Here is a 14,471-nt window from a genome sequence, read left to right as displayed (position 1 = left end):
AGCTGGGGGCCAGAGGGCTCTCTTGAAACCCAGATCTGACCACTGTCCCTTCCTTCGCCCTTCGGGACTCTGTAGGCAGCCTTCCAGGTCTCTGGCCGGCCAAGCCTGCCTCCCATCACCAGCTGCTCCCATCACCTCCCCTTTGCCTCCACCACTGGTGGCAAGCGGAGGGAATGGGGCTCCCACAGCAGAAGCCTGCAAGCCCAGAGTTGGGGTCAGCTGCCCCTCCAGGGAGCACACAGTGCTCCCCAAGAATCCCCTGCCTGCCTCCGCTGCCTCCCAGCAATCAAGCCCTGGTGCTGGCCGAGTTGGGCTAATTAATGCCTTGACTCCGTTATCAGCCTAGTGCTAATTACTCTTTTTAATCAGGGCTGCCTGTGTGGAGGCTCCTGGAGGCTCAGCAGGGCGGTGGGGAGACTAGGGAGCCACGACCTCGTCCTTCCTCACACAGGCCTCACCAAGTGTTCTTGCTGGAGCCCTCACTCTTGCTGTTCCCTCTGCCCAAACATCGCCCCTCCTCCCCCTGGCAAACTCCTACTCTCACTTCAAGACCTTGCTCGGCAGCCCCTTGGCGAGAGGCTTCCCCTCCCCCCAGTCACGGCCCCAGAGGACAGATATGCTGAGCCAGGAGCTGGGAGGCAGTGACTAGGGCTGGCCTTGGCCTCTAGAAGGGAAACTGGAAATGCTAACCCCGTGTGGAGGCTGCCTAGGCAGAGGAGGCAGGGGAGGTCTGAGGCCTGGATCAACCCCAGGGTGAGCTGGCACTGAGAGTGATGAGCCCCCTCTCCCATCCCACCAGGTCCTGGGGAAGAGGCCCCACCAACCTGTGAGCCCCTGTGGCCCAAGGGACAAACTGGCCCTCAACACATGGGTGTCACCACCCTGTGCACACTAGACCTGACACCCCATTCTTCACCCTATTCCCACAGACACACCAGAGACACACAGCCTGACAAACCCTCCCTGAGCACACACAGAGATACACATGCCCCTGGAGACACCAAGATCCATGTACACACCAGACACCGACAGACACAGATACCTGGGACGTGAACACACACAAACTCTCACTCACATGGACACACATGGCCAGGGCAGTAGGCCTGGGAGAACAGAAGTGCCCCTTCTGCCTGAGCCCCCAGGGCTTCCCGTTTATGAGACTTTATCTATCAAAAATATATTAACCCAGAAGCCTGTTTCCATCAGAGTCTCGATTCCAGGGACATTTCCAGATAAGCCTTATCTCGTTGCTGGTGCATTAGCCCTGCTGGTTGGGGGCCTGCCAATCACAGCTGCCCCTCCTGCCCCAGCCCAAGGCAGGACGCCCGCCCATGACCTCATTCTGTACGGGCAGGCAGGCGGGGCAGCTGGGCCAGCACTTCTGCCCCGTGCCCCCACCCTACCCCGCCCCTTGGCCAAAAGCAGGGCCCCAGAGGGTACCTCTTTCCAAGGACACACCCAAGGCACTGGGGAAGGGGGGCACTCTGCAGTCATCCAGAGTAGGTTCAAATCCCAGCTCTACCTGAAGCAACGGCTGGGGCCAGCTGAGCCCCGGTCTCCGCGCCCCAACCTGTAAAACCGGAGTGACGCTTCCCAGGCCACCCCTATGGATGGAAAAGCAGATTCAGTGAGTTTATGGGTGTGATGGGGAGTTGGCACACTGTAGCCCTCTCCTCTATAAAACATGGAAGGCATGGGGCTGGCTGGGGAGCCAGGGTAAGGGGGACATGTCCGTCAGAAGGCTGGGCACCACGTCCGGGTCCTGTCCACCCGCCCTGGCTGTGCTTCCCCTTCGAAGGCTGCGCCCGGCCTGACCCGGCTAATGGGCGCTCTGGTTTCGACTGATGCCAAGCCTGATAGAGGCCCCTCCTGGGGCAGTCAGCCGCACCGAGCAGGCTGCCTCACCACACTCTGGATGGCCTCAAGCCTTCTGGGAGTCACACACTGGGCTCTGGCTGCTCCTCCCTCCTCTCTGTGCCTCAGTTTCCTCCGCCAGAGCCTGCCTCCTTCCCTGGGCTTTGAGGAGTGCTGTCTTCAAGTGAGATGTGAGGCGGAGAGAAAGGAGTGGGTGGGCGTGGGGACCCTCACGGAGGTCCTGGAAGAATGGCCAACCTGGGTGGGGTTGGGCTGGGGCTGGGGCTGCCCCACTTCTGAGGGGCTCGTGGGCCTTCGCTTCGTAGTGGGGCAATGATGCCCGCTGGCGCCACTCCCAGGGCTGTGGGTACGATGGCCAGCCGTGCACCCAGGTGACAACCACCCTTGGAAGCAGCTGCTCAATTCTCGTTTTATACCTGGGAACACCGAGGCACAGAGGTTAGGGGGCTTGCCTGAGGTCACATGGCTACTAAGCAGAGAGGCCAGGATCTGAATCCAGGCTGTGGCTGGAGTCCGCCCTGCGTCCTCTTCCCTCCCTCCCCCATGGACCTGCCCCCCAAACTAGAACTAGTTCCTGCTTACCAAGCACCCCTCCATGCCCATTGCAATGGTTCCTCTGGGTCATGTGACCCCTCATTTGGAGAGAGGAACAGGGTGCGCTGAAGGTCACACAGCCTGTGCAGGGCAAGAACCTGTGGCTGAGAGCAGGGCTACTTTCCATCTCAACTTGCAGGGGCCCCCAGATGCTCACGCCCCTTGGTCAGGGAGGACGTGGCCTGGCAGGGGGTACCCAGCATATCCCAACCCAGCTCCCCACACCCTGAGGAGGAGGAGGGAGAGAGGTTTCCTCATTTAAGGGGCAAGTCCTCAGGAAACTCCAGCTCTGCCCATCTGTGTCTACTCCAAAGCGTTGAGTAGTCGTGGGAGGTGGCCAGCCCGGGGTCTGGCATCCAGCAGAAGCTGGGGGGCTGTGGGAGCTCTGCCCTGAAGTCCTCACCGGGAGCCTGCACCCACTGCCACCCTGGGCTGGAGCGGCCTCAGCCAGGTGGCACCGCCTCCCTGATGAGAGGTCTGCAGGGCAGGGGTGGGGGCTAAACAAGAGAGGGGCCCAGACCCTGGCCCGCAGTGGGGTGACTGGAGGGGTGACTGGAGGTGTCCCCTCAGGTGGTGGCAGTGGGGCTCCGAGGAGCTGGGGGTTGGACCACCTCATGGCACTGCTGGGTCTCTCTGTGCCCTTTTCCTGGTTCATGCCCAGCCCAGGGAGACATCGGGGGCCAGGCCTGGACAATCCCTGCCCACCAGCCCTCAGCTGTCGCCCTTGTCTGCTGCCCTGGCCTGATGTCTGGGTCCTTGCGAGTGCTGGCAGGGGGTCAGCTGGCCCAGCCGCTGTCACATGCACCCTGGGAGCCCGAGGGGCACTGCACAGCCGCTGTCCCCTTGGGCCGCCTGCCACCCAGCCTGTGCACAGGGACAGCACATGCCACGGCACTGCCCCCATTCCTCTCAGCCCTCAGCTCCAGGGCTAACAACCCAAGTCATGTGATTGCCACCTGTCCCTGCTAATATTTTTAATGCCATTTTTGCAAATTAAAGCATATGCACTGATTACGGGGATAAAAGGGAGGCCCCCATGTCTGTCTAGAGGCCGAATAAAGGAATGTCGGAACATCTGTTCAACCTACAGATGTCTTTAAGAGCTCCGACTTGCACTCAGTCAGTCGGTTCCACCAGTCCACCCTGTTCCGAGGTCCCGACAGCTTGGGCCGTGGGCGCCTGTGGGCGCAGGGGCAGAGGGGCCTGGGCGGGGCAGCCCAGGGTTTGGAGGGCCGCGCTCTGTGCAGGGCTCTGTCACCTGCCCTCACCTCTACGCTTTGGGGCAGAGGCTGGGAACTCCTGTCAAGATGGGGGAGCAGGAACTCCTGCCTGCCTCTGCCCCACACCCTGCTGCTTCCTCACACCCATGGGCACACTTCCTGGCAGTGCCCTCCCTGAACTCAGCTGCCTAGAGAACCACCACGCTCCCTCATGGCCCAGGAGACCCCAGGGGCCACCCGGCCTGGCCTACGGGTGCAACATCCTGTGGACCCTTCAGCTCACTGGGCTGAGTTTGGGTCCCTCCCTGGGCCTCGCTTTCTGCGGGAGCCCTGGCGATTCCCCTGACATTGCCCTTGGGAAGAGACCTGAGGTGGGTGGGGGAACCCCCCAGTGAAATCACAAAGAGACCAGTAGAGTGGGTGGGCACCACAGGACATTTATTTGCAGCTGGCAAGTGCCTAGCTGCCAGGGGCAGGGTGGGGATTGGCCTTCAGATGGCCACCAGCTGGGCAGCCTGGGAGACACTGGCCACCAGCTCTCTAGATGAGGCCCATTCCTAGTTGGGTGCTGTCTCCTGGTGGGAGGGTGCAGGGATGGAGGGACAGACCCTCCGGGGCTTCTCCCTAGGGCTGAGCACCAGGCCTGGGGCTGCTGCCTGTAGGGCAGAGGGGAAAGACTGGCCGAGGTTGAGGCACATCTGGTTGGGCATTTGGCACTGTGGCCCAGCCTGGGCAAGGTGGCCCTGGGGGAGGTGACCGGGGCACTAGGGAGACTGGACCATGCGCTTGTGGGTGTCGAAGACGTAGCGCTTGAAAGACAGGCTGAGAGCCACGTGCTGTGCAGGCTCAGGCCGCTCTGCACCCTCCTCCTGCTTGGCCGCCTCCCCTCGGCCAGCCCGGCCCCGCTTCTTGAGGGTAGGCATCAGGATCTTCTTGGACTCAGGGCTAAGGCCACCTGCAAGGCACAGAGGAGAGCCTGTCACTCACCACTTCCCAGGCTGCTCACTTGCTACTCTGCACCGGCACCCATTCTGGCCCAGCTCCAAGTCCCCTTCCCTCACTCAGAAACACCTTCACACCCTCCTAGGCTGAGCCAGGACCCTGGTACCACCCTGGGCTCACCCCCTCCCATCTCCCGCCCCAGCCAATGGACCCCCACGGCCTGCAGTCCACTCTGCAGTTTAAATCCTAGCATTCCAGCCCCTCCCCCAATGTGCTAGTCCAGACACCAGCCTGTCAGCTTGGAGCTCAGCAGGGCTTCCCACCTTGGTTTCCTGGTCCCATGCCCACCCATCCACCCTGCACTCAGGATCCTGTGGGGTCAGCCCCACACTCAGTGGCCATGTCCTTCCCCTGCTCTAAATGGCCCCATTGCTTCCCAGCACACCCATGCTAAGACCCACACCCAAAAGTTGGCATCTGTAGCCCCCCTGCAGATCCACTTTCCCCCCTTCTGTGTGCCTGGGAGGCTGATCTCTGCGGACGCACTATGGGCTCCCACACCCTCTGGCTTTTGGTTGAATTCAGCCAATGGGGGCTCCAGCAGATCAGCGGGTGGGAGGAGAGGGCAGTCAGATATTGATCCCTGCTCCCTCTGCAGAGCTCCTGTTGGGGGTCCTTCTCCTTGGGCTCTGGCAGACACTGTCCCCCCACCCCAAGGTGGGGGTGGGAGTGTCCCCCACTGCTTCCCATCACATCTTACCAGCTCCTTTAAACACCCATGCCTCGGTACAGACTCCCCATTCACTCTCTCCAGCCCAATGACTAAGTAGGAATCTGTTTCCTACTGACACCTGACTAGTGCCCACCCCAATTCTTCCAGCCCCATTATCCACCACTTTTGTACTTTCCCTGCAGCCTTAAGGAAACTGTGACCATGCCTGGTCTCCCCGTCACACTTACAAGCCTCTGTGTACACTGTTCCCTCTGCCTGGGGCACCCTTCCCCTCCTTAAACAGCAGGCTGCAATACCCCTTTCTCTGGGGCTTGTCTTTATGAGAAATCTGCTTCGTGGCAGCATGGTACAAGGGGTCCTGGTAGGCCTCTGTGTCCCCTAGAGAGGGCACTCACTTCTAATTTGAACAGGAGGGCTGCACTGGCCGGAGGACCTAGAGGCCGAGTGCCTAGAGCTGGTGGGACGCTGCGGGTAGGCACAAGGCAGAGGGCTCCCTCCCTGCCTGCTCTGGTACATCTGCCCTGCGTCTGCTGGCACCTGGAGGGTTTCCTCCCTTGCCCCAATCTTGCCTGGGTACTAGCTTTCTCCCCAAGAAGAGAAGCTGGCGGTGAAGCTCAGGCATCAAGCTGCAGTGCTGGCAGGATCTTGGCCCCTCAGGCCTCCACCAGGTGGGGAGTGCTGGGCGGCGGGGGCGTGCAGGTTCTCTCTGGCCTAGACCAGCACTCAGTGGGGGTGAGCTGGCAACCCTTCACTTTATAGATGAGAAAAAGGAGCCCAAGGAGGGCAATGACTCATTCAAGGCCCCACAGTGAGTCGGCAAGAGTCAGCAGTTGAACTCTGGGCCCACAGAGGCTACTGCCTCCCAGCGCATCACGCCAGGGGGTCCACCTTAAGCAGACTCCTGAGAATGGTTGTGCAGGGGAATTTAGGCTGTGAGAGCATCTCATACCGGCCCTATGGCTCCTGGAACTTTAAAAAGGTGACCAGAGGCTGGTTCAAGGGACAAATGTAGATTCAGTCAGGGACGGCCCTGCCCACTGCATGAAGGACGTGGTCTCCCTCTCCACAGGTGGAGGTGAGACTGCCAGCCATGTCAAAGCCTGCATGCCCTGGGAAGGCCAGGACACTCGGCTTAGGTTAATAGGTCTCCAGGATGCTGTGGGCCTGGCGGCTCTGTACAACGAGGAGCCGAGCTGCCCTCCCACCGAGTAGCATGATGTCTAATGGCAGGCTCCATACTCAGCTGGTCTTCATGCCTCTGGGATGGGATGTGAGAATGGCCCCGGGCCAACCCCCAAGAGCAAGCGCCAGGCCGGCAGGTATCTGACTCCTGGAATCAGAGCCCCGGCCTTCCTTCTGCAAACAGAGAAGGTGGCTGGCACCAGACCCTGACGAATGGCATGGGCAGCCTGTCTCCCTCTGGTGCCAGGAGGTCTGATGGCTGAAGAGGCGTGGGGCTCACCGGCGTCTGCACGGGGCTAGGGAGACAGGTGTGGCCCAATCAGCGGTCCATCTCACCCGTGATGGCTCTCGTTACACACACTGCATACCTCACACTGCCCAAAGCAGGCAGAGCCGGAAAGTCTATCTGGCACTGGCGAGGACAGGGCCATTTAATTGCTCTTCTGAGATGGTCAGGCTCGTTGACCCCTGCTCCATTATAGGGTGGCCCCGACACAACCCCAGACAGCCTGACCAACAGAGACCCGTCCACTGGGGCTGCTGGGCTATTTGGATTCGTGGCATATGTCACTGGGAGCTACTTCGTTTCTCAGTGGCCTTTTTTCCTTAGCCAAGTGGCAAACGGAGGGAAGTGAAGGACAGGTCAGGGTGCGCTGAGTTTCTCCCAAGCTGCCCCTGGGGCTTTCACTCAAAAACATTCACAGACGCTCTAGGACTGGGAGACAATGATGGGGAACACACAGACCAGGGCCTGGCCCCCACGGAGTTCCTAGTCTGAGAAGGAGCAGACAGTAAACAAGCCAGCAAGATAATCCAGATAGCCACCAGGGCAGTCAAGGAAACAAAACCGCTGTGTCATCTAGAGGGGCGGGCCGAGAGCAGGATTCTCCAAGGCAGAGCGCTGGGACGGGACCAGACGACAGGGGCTGCTCACACAGAGATCCAGGCAAGGGTCTGCAGGCCAAGGGAGTTTGAGCGCTGAGTCCTGGTGGGAATGAGGGGTGCTTGAGGACACATGAAGATGTGTGGCTGCGTGCTGGTGGACTTCAGGGCCGGGCTCCAGGGTGACTGCAGCCACCACATCCACAAGGTACCCAGTGCACCAGGCTCTGTGGGAGCCCAAACCAGGGAGGGTTTCAGGGACGTGTGGGAGCCGTGCACCAACTCCGGGGTCAGCAGGGTAAGGAAGGTGGCTAAATGCCAACTGTCCACCAGTGGCTACTGAGCACTTCCTATAGGCCCTGGGGGCACAGGCAAACAGGAGAGTCCTCTTCTCATGGAGCTGCCACCCTCTCTTAGGGACCTTCCTCTGAAGCGTGCCTGGGAGGCCACGGGGGGTTGGGCAGCAGTTTGCGGCCCTCTCCTGGGATGGCCCCCTGGCAGTGCCCGCAGTGATGAGGAGCATGTTTGAAGCTCCTGGTCTCTGACTTCTGTACCACGCTCTCCCCACACAGCCTGGCCCGAACTGCATCTTGGAACTGTCCCCTCACTCCGACACACCCGGTGCACTCCTACCTCGGGCCTTTGCATGTGCTGATTCCTCAGCCAGAAGACCCGCCCCCAGCAGTTTCAGAGGCTCCCATGTTCAGCTCCTTCGAATCACTGTGCAACCGGCACCTCCTGGCGAGGCCTTCCCACCCCCTCCCCCCAGCTCTATTTTCTCTGATAGCCATTATCACCTTCCAACACACACCACGATTTCCTCATGTTGAAGTTTGTTGTCTGCCCCTGCTAAAATATCAGTTCTACCACCGCAGGGATTTTTGTTTTTCTAGTCACAGCCGTAAGCCCAACACCTGGAACAGTCCCTGCCTCAGGGTAGGTGCTCAGAGAACACTGCTGAATAAGTCAGGACTGGTAAGGCCCTGCTGGGTGAGCACTGGCTGCAGCCCCTGAGCGGTCACAGCACCGACGCGCAGCTCACTCCTGGTCCTAACGAGCAGCCTGAGATCCGTGCACAAAGACGTCGCCACACACGGAGGCACTCAATCCTCACAACACAATGTGGGAGAAACTGAGGCCCAGAAGCATGAGTAACTGGCCCCAGGGTCACACAGCTCTGGGCAGGCAGAGATGGACTCGGCGAGGCTACGGGATTCTAAGGTCTGTGCGCTCACCACAGATGAGGTGCACGGCCTGTGAAGTTACAAGGGCGCTGAGACCACGGGAGGGCAGTCAGGATAGGGCCACCATGCATGCCACCAGGCAAAATGCTCTAGGAGGCAAAAAGTGACACCTGAGAAGAATTTAAAGTTACACAAAGACAAACTTATCTTATAATGTTAATTGAGAATATTCAGGAATCAAAATTTTCGGAAGAGTTCTGCTCCAGCTATGGGATGCAGAAAGAAAAGACTAGAAGGCTAACCATTAGGCTGTCAGTGGTCAGAAGTGTGGTTACAAGGAACGCTTTCTTCTTGCTTCTACTTTTCTCTACTTGCCAAGGTTTCTATTTGACCCTGGGTACTCACAGGGCTGTTGACTACAGGGCCACCAGCATGGCCTCCGGCACCCAGGCCCAAGCTCAGAGGAGGCACAGTGCTCACCCCATGCAGTCTGGTTACTGAATCCATGGGCACAGGGGGAGGCAGAGGGGAGGGGGAAAGAGGGTTCCAGGGGAGGGACGAGAGGTGGCTGTCACCCCGGGCCAGGTCTATCTCCACATCCTGGCTAAGGCTCTCAGAGCTGCCATGGGCCAGGAAGCTTGCCAGCGGGCCATGGGATCATCTCTGCAGCTCTCTGGCTCTGTCTAGTGAAGGAGAGGGACAAGCAGAACCTTGGGAGCAGATGATGCTCATGGCTCCTTCATGGCCGCTGGCAGTCCACGGTTTCTGGCATTGCTGTTGCATCAAGAGCAGTAACTGGGAGGCACAGGCTTAGGGACTCACCCTCCACACTCTCCTGCAGGTCCACCCTTGCTCTCCATCTTTGCTGCCCTGCCCTGGCACAGGAGGCCTCTGCGGTGCTCCCCTTGGGGGTCGCAGTGCTGGCCTCCTCCCTGGTCTAGCCCCTGGCTGCAGAGGGGTTGTTCTAAGGCACACGTGGACCGCCTAGGCTTGGTTCCACCAATGCCACAGTCTCTCTTCTTTCTTGGCATCTGAGACTCTGCTTCCTCCAGCCTGTGCTCCCTCCTGCTCACACTCTGGCCCCATTCTGCACCCTGCTGCGTGCTCCAGCCAGGAGAAATCAACCAGGGCCTCCAAACATGCCACATTCCCTTTGTCTGGAAGGTTCTTCCCCGCTTTTTCTGTCTGGCTCCACAGAAGGCCTCCCTTCTCTGCCCAGGCTGAGCTGATCCCTCCTGGAACCCTATTTAGCATGGTTTTTGCTTTATATGTCCATCTCCCCAGGGGCCTGTGAGGGGGACTGCCTTTCCAGTGCTAGGCACAGGGCCTGGCATGTGGGCTCAGGGAGGGTGTGCTGGATGAAAACAAAGGGAATGAGGGCGCCCTCGCCCAGGTGTGCAGGGCAGCAGAGGGAAGGGACACGCTCCTACGGGCCTGTGCCTCTAGGACCAGGAAAGACTGATCCGCACACCAGTGCCCCAGGGAGAAGCCCCAGCTCAGATGGCAGGCCCTCCACCCCATGTGACCTAGAGCCTGGCAGGGTGGGCACAGGGTCAAACGAGTTATGTGAGAGGGCCTCAGCAGACGTTTCCCGCTCTTTCTCCCCATATCTCAGGATTCTTGGAACCAGGCCGCCCTGCCCACGCCCCGACGAGCCCAGACCCCAGGATGCAGTGGAGGCGGGCCAGTGCGACCCTGGGGGGATGCTGCTACCCGTGGCTTTCCTTGGGGACACTCTCCCAGGGCCAGGCTGGCCTTTCTCACCAAGCAGCAGCTCCACACAAAGGGACAATGGGCTGGAGGCTGCTGGTCTTGGCTGGGCCAGGAGTAATCAGAGAAGAATGCGGGAAACACAACTGTTTCCCAAGCCTGGCCGCGGGTGCTGCGGGTGCCGCCCGGACACGGCCATCAAAGGCCGGCAAATTGCCTCCAATTGCTGGCGTCGCTTTCATGTTGGGGGCCAGACTGAAAGAGGGGCCTCCACGCCGGTGGGCGGCTTGCATCCCCCACAGTGGGAACTGAGCCCTTGCAAGCTGCTTGGGGTCAATGGCCCCCTCGGTGGCCCCACGGGGCTACAGCCAATTCCAGCCACTCCAGCACTTCTTCTGGAACAAGCAGCTTTGCAGAGAGCTGGAAGGACAGGGCAGAAAGAGAGCCAGGGCAAGGGATGGGGCCCTCTGTGGGGCCAGCATCCTGGTGATGATGGATGGGCTGGGGAACTCAGAAGGACGTGCCTGGCAACTGGGCTGGGCTGACGTATGGGGTGGCCAGGGCTAGATGGCCACGAGGGCCTGAATTCATCCAGGCCCTGAGTCTGCACTGCATGCCCAGCTTGTGAGAAGGAGGGGATTCTCCAAAGAGGGCACCTCCCTCAGTGAGATGGCCCTGTGCAGTGGGGCTGAGGTCCCTTGCACAGAGTGGCTGTACCTTCACTTGGGCTCCAGCATCAAACTTCACCAGGAGAAAGGGGTTTCCGCCTGCCTGCCCCTGGCTGTGAAGCTGCCCTGCATAAGTCACAGGTGGCTGCGGGAGGTGTGCACAGTGCAGCATCTGACAAGACCCTCTGATGTGGTCTGAACATGGTGGCCTGTGCAGGATACCCTGCTGAGGGTGAGGCAGGAGGTGGCCTGGCTGGGAGAGGGTTGAGGGGGGCAGAAATGGGAGAGATTCTGCCAGGGCGCAAGCGGCCCTAACACAGGGTAGGGCCCAGTCATGTCCGATGTGCGTACGGCTGCTGTTGCAGAGCAGCCTGCAGGTGCCTTGCCGAGGCGCATCGAGGTCCAAGGACTTGCTCATGGCCCTGCAGTAGTCAGTGGTGGGGATGGAGTTTGAACCCAGATCCCTCTGTCCGCCAGTGGGCAGGGTGGCGTGGGCCCTGTATGAACTTAGCTCTGCCAGCTGGCAGGGATGGAAAGGCTCAAGGAGGACGGGCAAGCTGGTTTTCAGTGGACTGCCCAGAGGCTAGCATGGCGCTGGGAGGGCCTGGCAGGTCAGGGAGAGTGGGGCTGGCCACAGGAGCCAGTGTGTGCCGCCGGGCAGAGAAAGGCAAGACCAGCCTGGAGGGTCTCCCTTCCTGCTGAGCTCCCTGAACTGAACTTTGAGGGGTGCTGGTGACTCTGGATGCTCCTGCCACCTCTCTGTCAGGCCTGGGTTTTCGTGTTTATCCTTGGGAGCTGTTAATGCGGCGGCTCGGGGTGGAACTGCTGTGTTTTCCCTCCCTTCTCTTCCTGCTATGGATCCCGTATGTAAACAAAGATGCAATTTGCTTTAAAAAGATAAGGTGATTAAGTTTTTATCAGCCGTGTACTCCGCTGTCCCTGCGACAAAGGGAATTAGGAGAGGCGCGACAGTACAGGCCCTTTCTCGGAATCTCGCTTTTTCTGAGGTTCTGGAGCGCACACTCGACGGGCTCCACGTGGCCCCTTTGATTGGGCAGAAGCGAGGCAACGGGCGCCCGCACCCCCATTTTGATGTCTTAATGTTGTCTAATTCCTTCTTTAATTTATATTAAGCTTCTTAGCTGCGATGACGAATTCTTCAAAAACAAAAAAGGACCCTTTGCAGAAATCTTTCCCACACCATGGAAATTGAAATTACAATGTAGTGGAGGCTTTGGAGATTGGGGGTGCGTGGGGAGGGAAACCAGTGCATTGTGTGGAAGGAAGGATTTTGTTTTAGGGTAAAAAATAAAACCATTCTGAATAGGAAACGACTTGGTCTTGAGAGTCAGGCAGACGCTCAATTGTTAGAGGGGCAGCCCAGGCAGGGGGAGTTTGCTGTCACTGGGCAGTGGGGGAGGAGGGGCAGCTGGCGGGGACTCTGAACTATCCAACATCACCCACCGAGCCACCTCTCATGGCGGTGCCCAGGGCGGGCATGACGCTCACCCGGGGTGGGGCCGTGTCATCCCCTTGCAGGGACTGTGGGGGTCACTGAGGCTCGCAGTCGGGGCAGCTGGGGCGCCCCGCCTCCTGCCCAGAGCCAGACCTGGTGTGCAGCCTGGGAGCTCAAGCAGGGCTGCCCCTTCGCCCGAAGTTGTACGGCCACGAGCAGGGAGCCCACACAGTTTCTCTGGTGGCCTGCCTTAGGCTCCTCAAGGACCCCTTCCCTCAGCACCCCTGCAGGCTCTGCAGGAGCAGGTTCCTGGCACTGAGGCCTCAGGCACTGGCATCCGAGCAGGAACCTTCCGCTGCTCTCTCGCCCTGATCTGCCCTTGGGTCTGTTGCCAAAGAGATCCTTCCAGAACAAAAACCTGATCATCCCTCCCACTTCAGAAATCTTCAGCTATTCCTCAGGCAGGTGTTCAAATTCCTCTAACCAGCCCCTCACCAACTGCCTCCTGCAGATCCTGGGCTTCCTCACTTCCACCATTCAGCCCTGCACAGGGCCCCCGCCACTCACCCCTATCCTGGCTCTGTACTAGAGTTCCCTCAGCCTGGGGTGCCTTATGACTCTTGTCTACCTTGCAAACCCCACTTCTCCTTTGGTCTCTCAGTAAAAGCCTTAGCATTTTGTTCGGCCTTCTCTGATGCCTTCCGGTCCTCCTAACTCCAGGGGGACGGAGGCCCTCTATACTCTGCCTCACATTCAGACCCTGCGTCCCCAGGAGACAAGGGGCAGCCTGCAGCAGTGGCCAGCAGTTCCAGGAAGGGGCACTACTGGCGACCTTGGCCCACCTGCACCCCTGTCTTGTTTGCCAGTGGGCTGAGCCCTGACAGCTGGCTCTCTCCCAAGGGTGACCTCCCCCAGGTGGTCAGAGTTCACCTACCTGCCCACATGGCTCCTAACCACCCTCCCACAGCTGGGCAGCCGAGTCAGGCCCTGTCAATCCACAGGAAGCTTAGGGAGCAGGAGGTCGGCCGACTGCCGGTGGGCTGGTAGAAGAGGAGGGAATGCACTGGCCGTCTCGTCCAACATGCTGAGCCCACCCAGATCTGGAGGCCTGCTCCTCAGCACCCCCATGCTCCCCATTAGCACAGGGGGGAGCTTTAAAAAGATAAGGTGATTAAGTTTTTATCAGCCGTGTACTCCGCTGTCCCTGCGGCTGTACATGTGGGCACCAGACTGCTCAGAGGCAATGGGCCAAGTGCTCCATGAATAGGGGTGCTGGACAGGGATGGGGGCCCCGGTGACTACAACCTGGGGATGGAGCTGAGCTGTCTCTGAGTGGCAGAGTTTCCGGAAGGTAAGCCTGGGCAGCAGTGCTCCAGGGAACTCTTTCCGGCTGGCCTTCTGGGCTGAGGTTTGACAAAGTCCCTGGGTGGGGAAGGCAGGCTAGAGTGTAGGACCTGGGCTTGGCTGGATCCCTGCTGTGACCCAGGGAAGGAGGGAGGGAGCCCGGGTGAGGTGGGCTGTGCAGGTGGGTGGCCGGGCCAGAGCCTGGCCAGGTCACTCTGCCACTGCCATCGCCATCATAGCAACTGCTTAGCTGGTGTTCTCAACCCTCCACCCAGCCAGGTGTGTTCAGACAGCATCTCATCCAAGCCTCTCAATTTGCCCTAAGTCACTTTTCAGGCAGGGGAGGTGACTGCTCAAGGCTGCACAGCTTGTAAACAGGAAGCAGCAATTTGCACTCAGGCCCATGGCTTTTCAAAGCTGTCCACCTTGCTGTAGGCCTGGGAGTCTGGCTCCGGGCCCAGCCACCCTAGGGTCCTGCTGCTTCTCACTGGGAACAAACGAGCAGGGACAGCAATGCTATGGGCAGGGAGGTGCAGGGGACTCGAGCTACCTCTGAGGGTGGAGAGGAAATGGCAAAAGACAAGGGTGTGGGTGTGACTGGGGACCACCCTGACTCGGGCAGCATGGCACCTTCCAGGCCTGGGCAGTGTGGGCTGGGCCAGGTGGGGACCTTGTCTCTAG

General features: G+C 59.7%; 1 protein-coding gene across 2 annotated transcripts in view; it reads right to left on the bottom strand.

The window, feature by feature from the left end:
- Positions 1 to 4,106: 4,106 nt before the first annotated feature.
- The window catches only part of EEFSEC (eukaryotic elongation factor, selenocysteine-tRNA specific), a 260,481-nt gene continuing 250,116 nt past the window's right edge, over positions 4,107 to 14,471 (bottom strand). For both annotated transcript variants that reach the window (XM_023619866.2, XM_023619867.2), the window contains one exon: positions 4,107 to 4,644. In XM_023619866.2, the coding sequence (XP_023475634.1) occupies positions 4,454 to 4,644 (191 nt within the window). In that variant the 3' untranslated portion in view covers positions 4,107 to 4,453. The remainder of the gene's footprint in view (positions 4,645 to 14,471) is intronic.

This window comes from Equus caballus, chromosome 16 (assembly GCF_041296265.1).
Source record: "Equus caballus isolate H_3958 breed thoroughbred chromosome 16, TB-T2T, whole genome shotgun sequence".
In the NCBI taxonomy this organism is placed as follows: Eukaryota; Metazoa; Chordata; class Mammalia; order Perissodactyla; family Equidae; genus Equus; species Equus caballus.
This window is presented reverse-complemented; position numbering and strand designations above follow the sequence as displayed.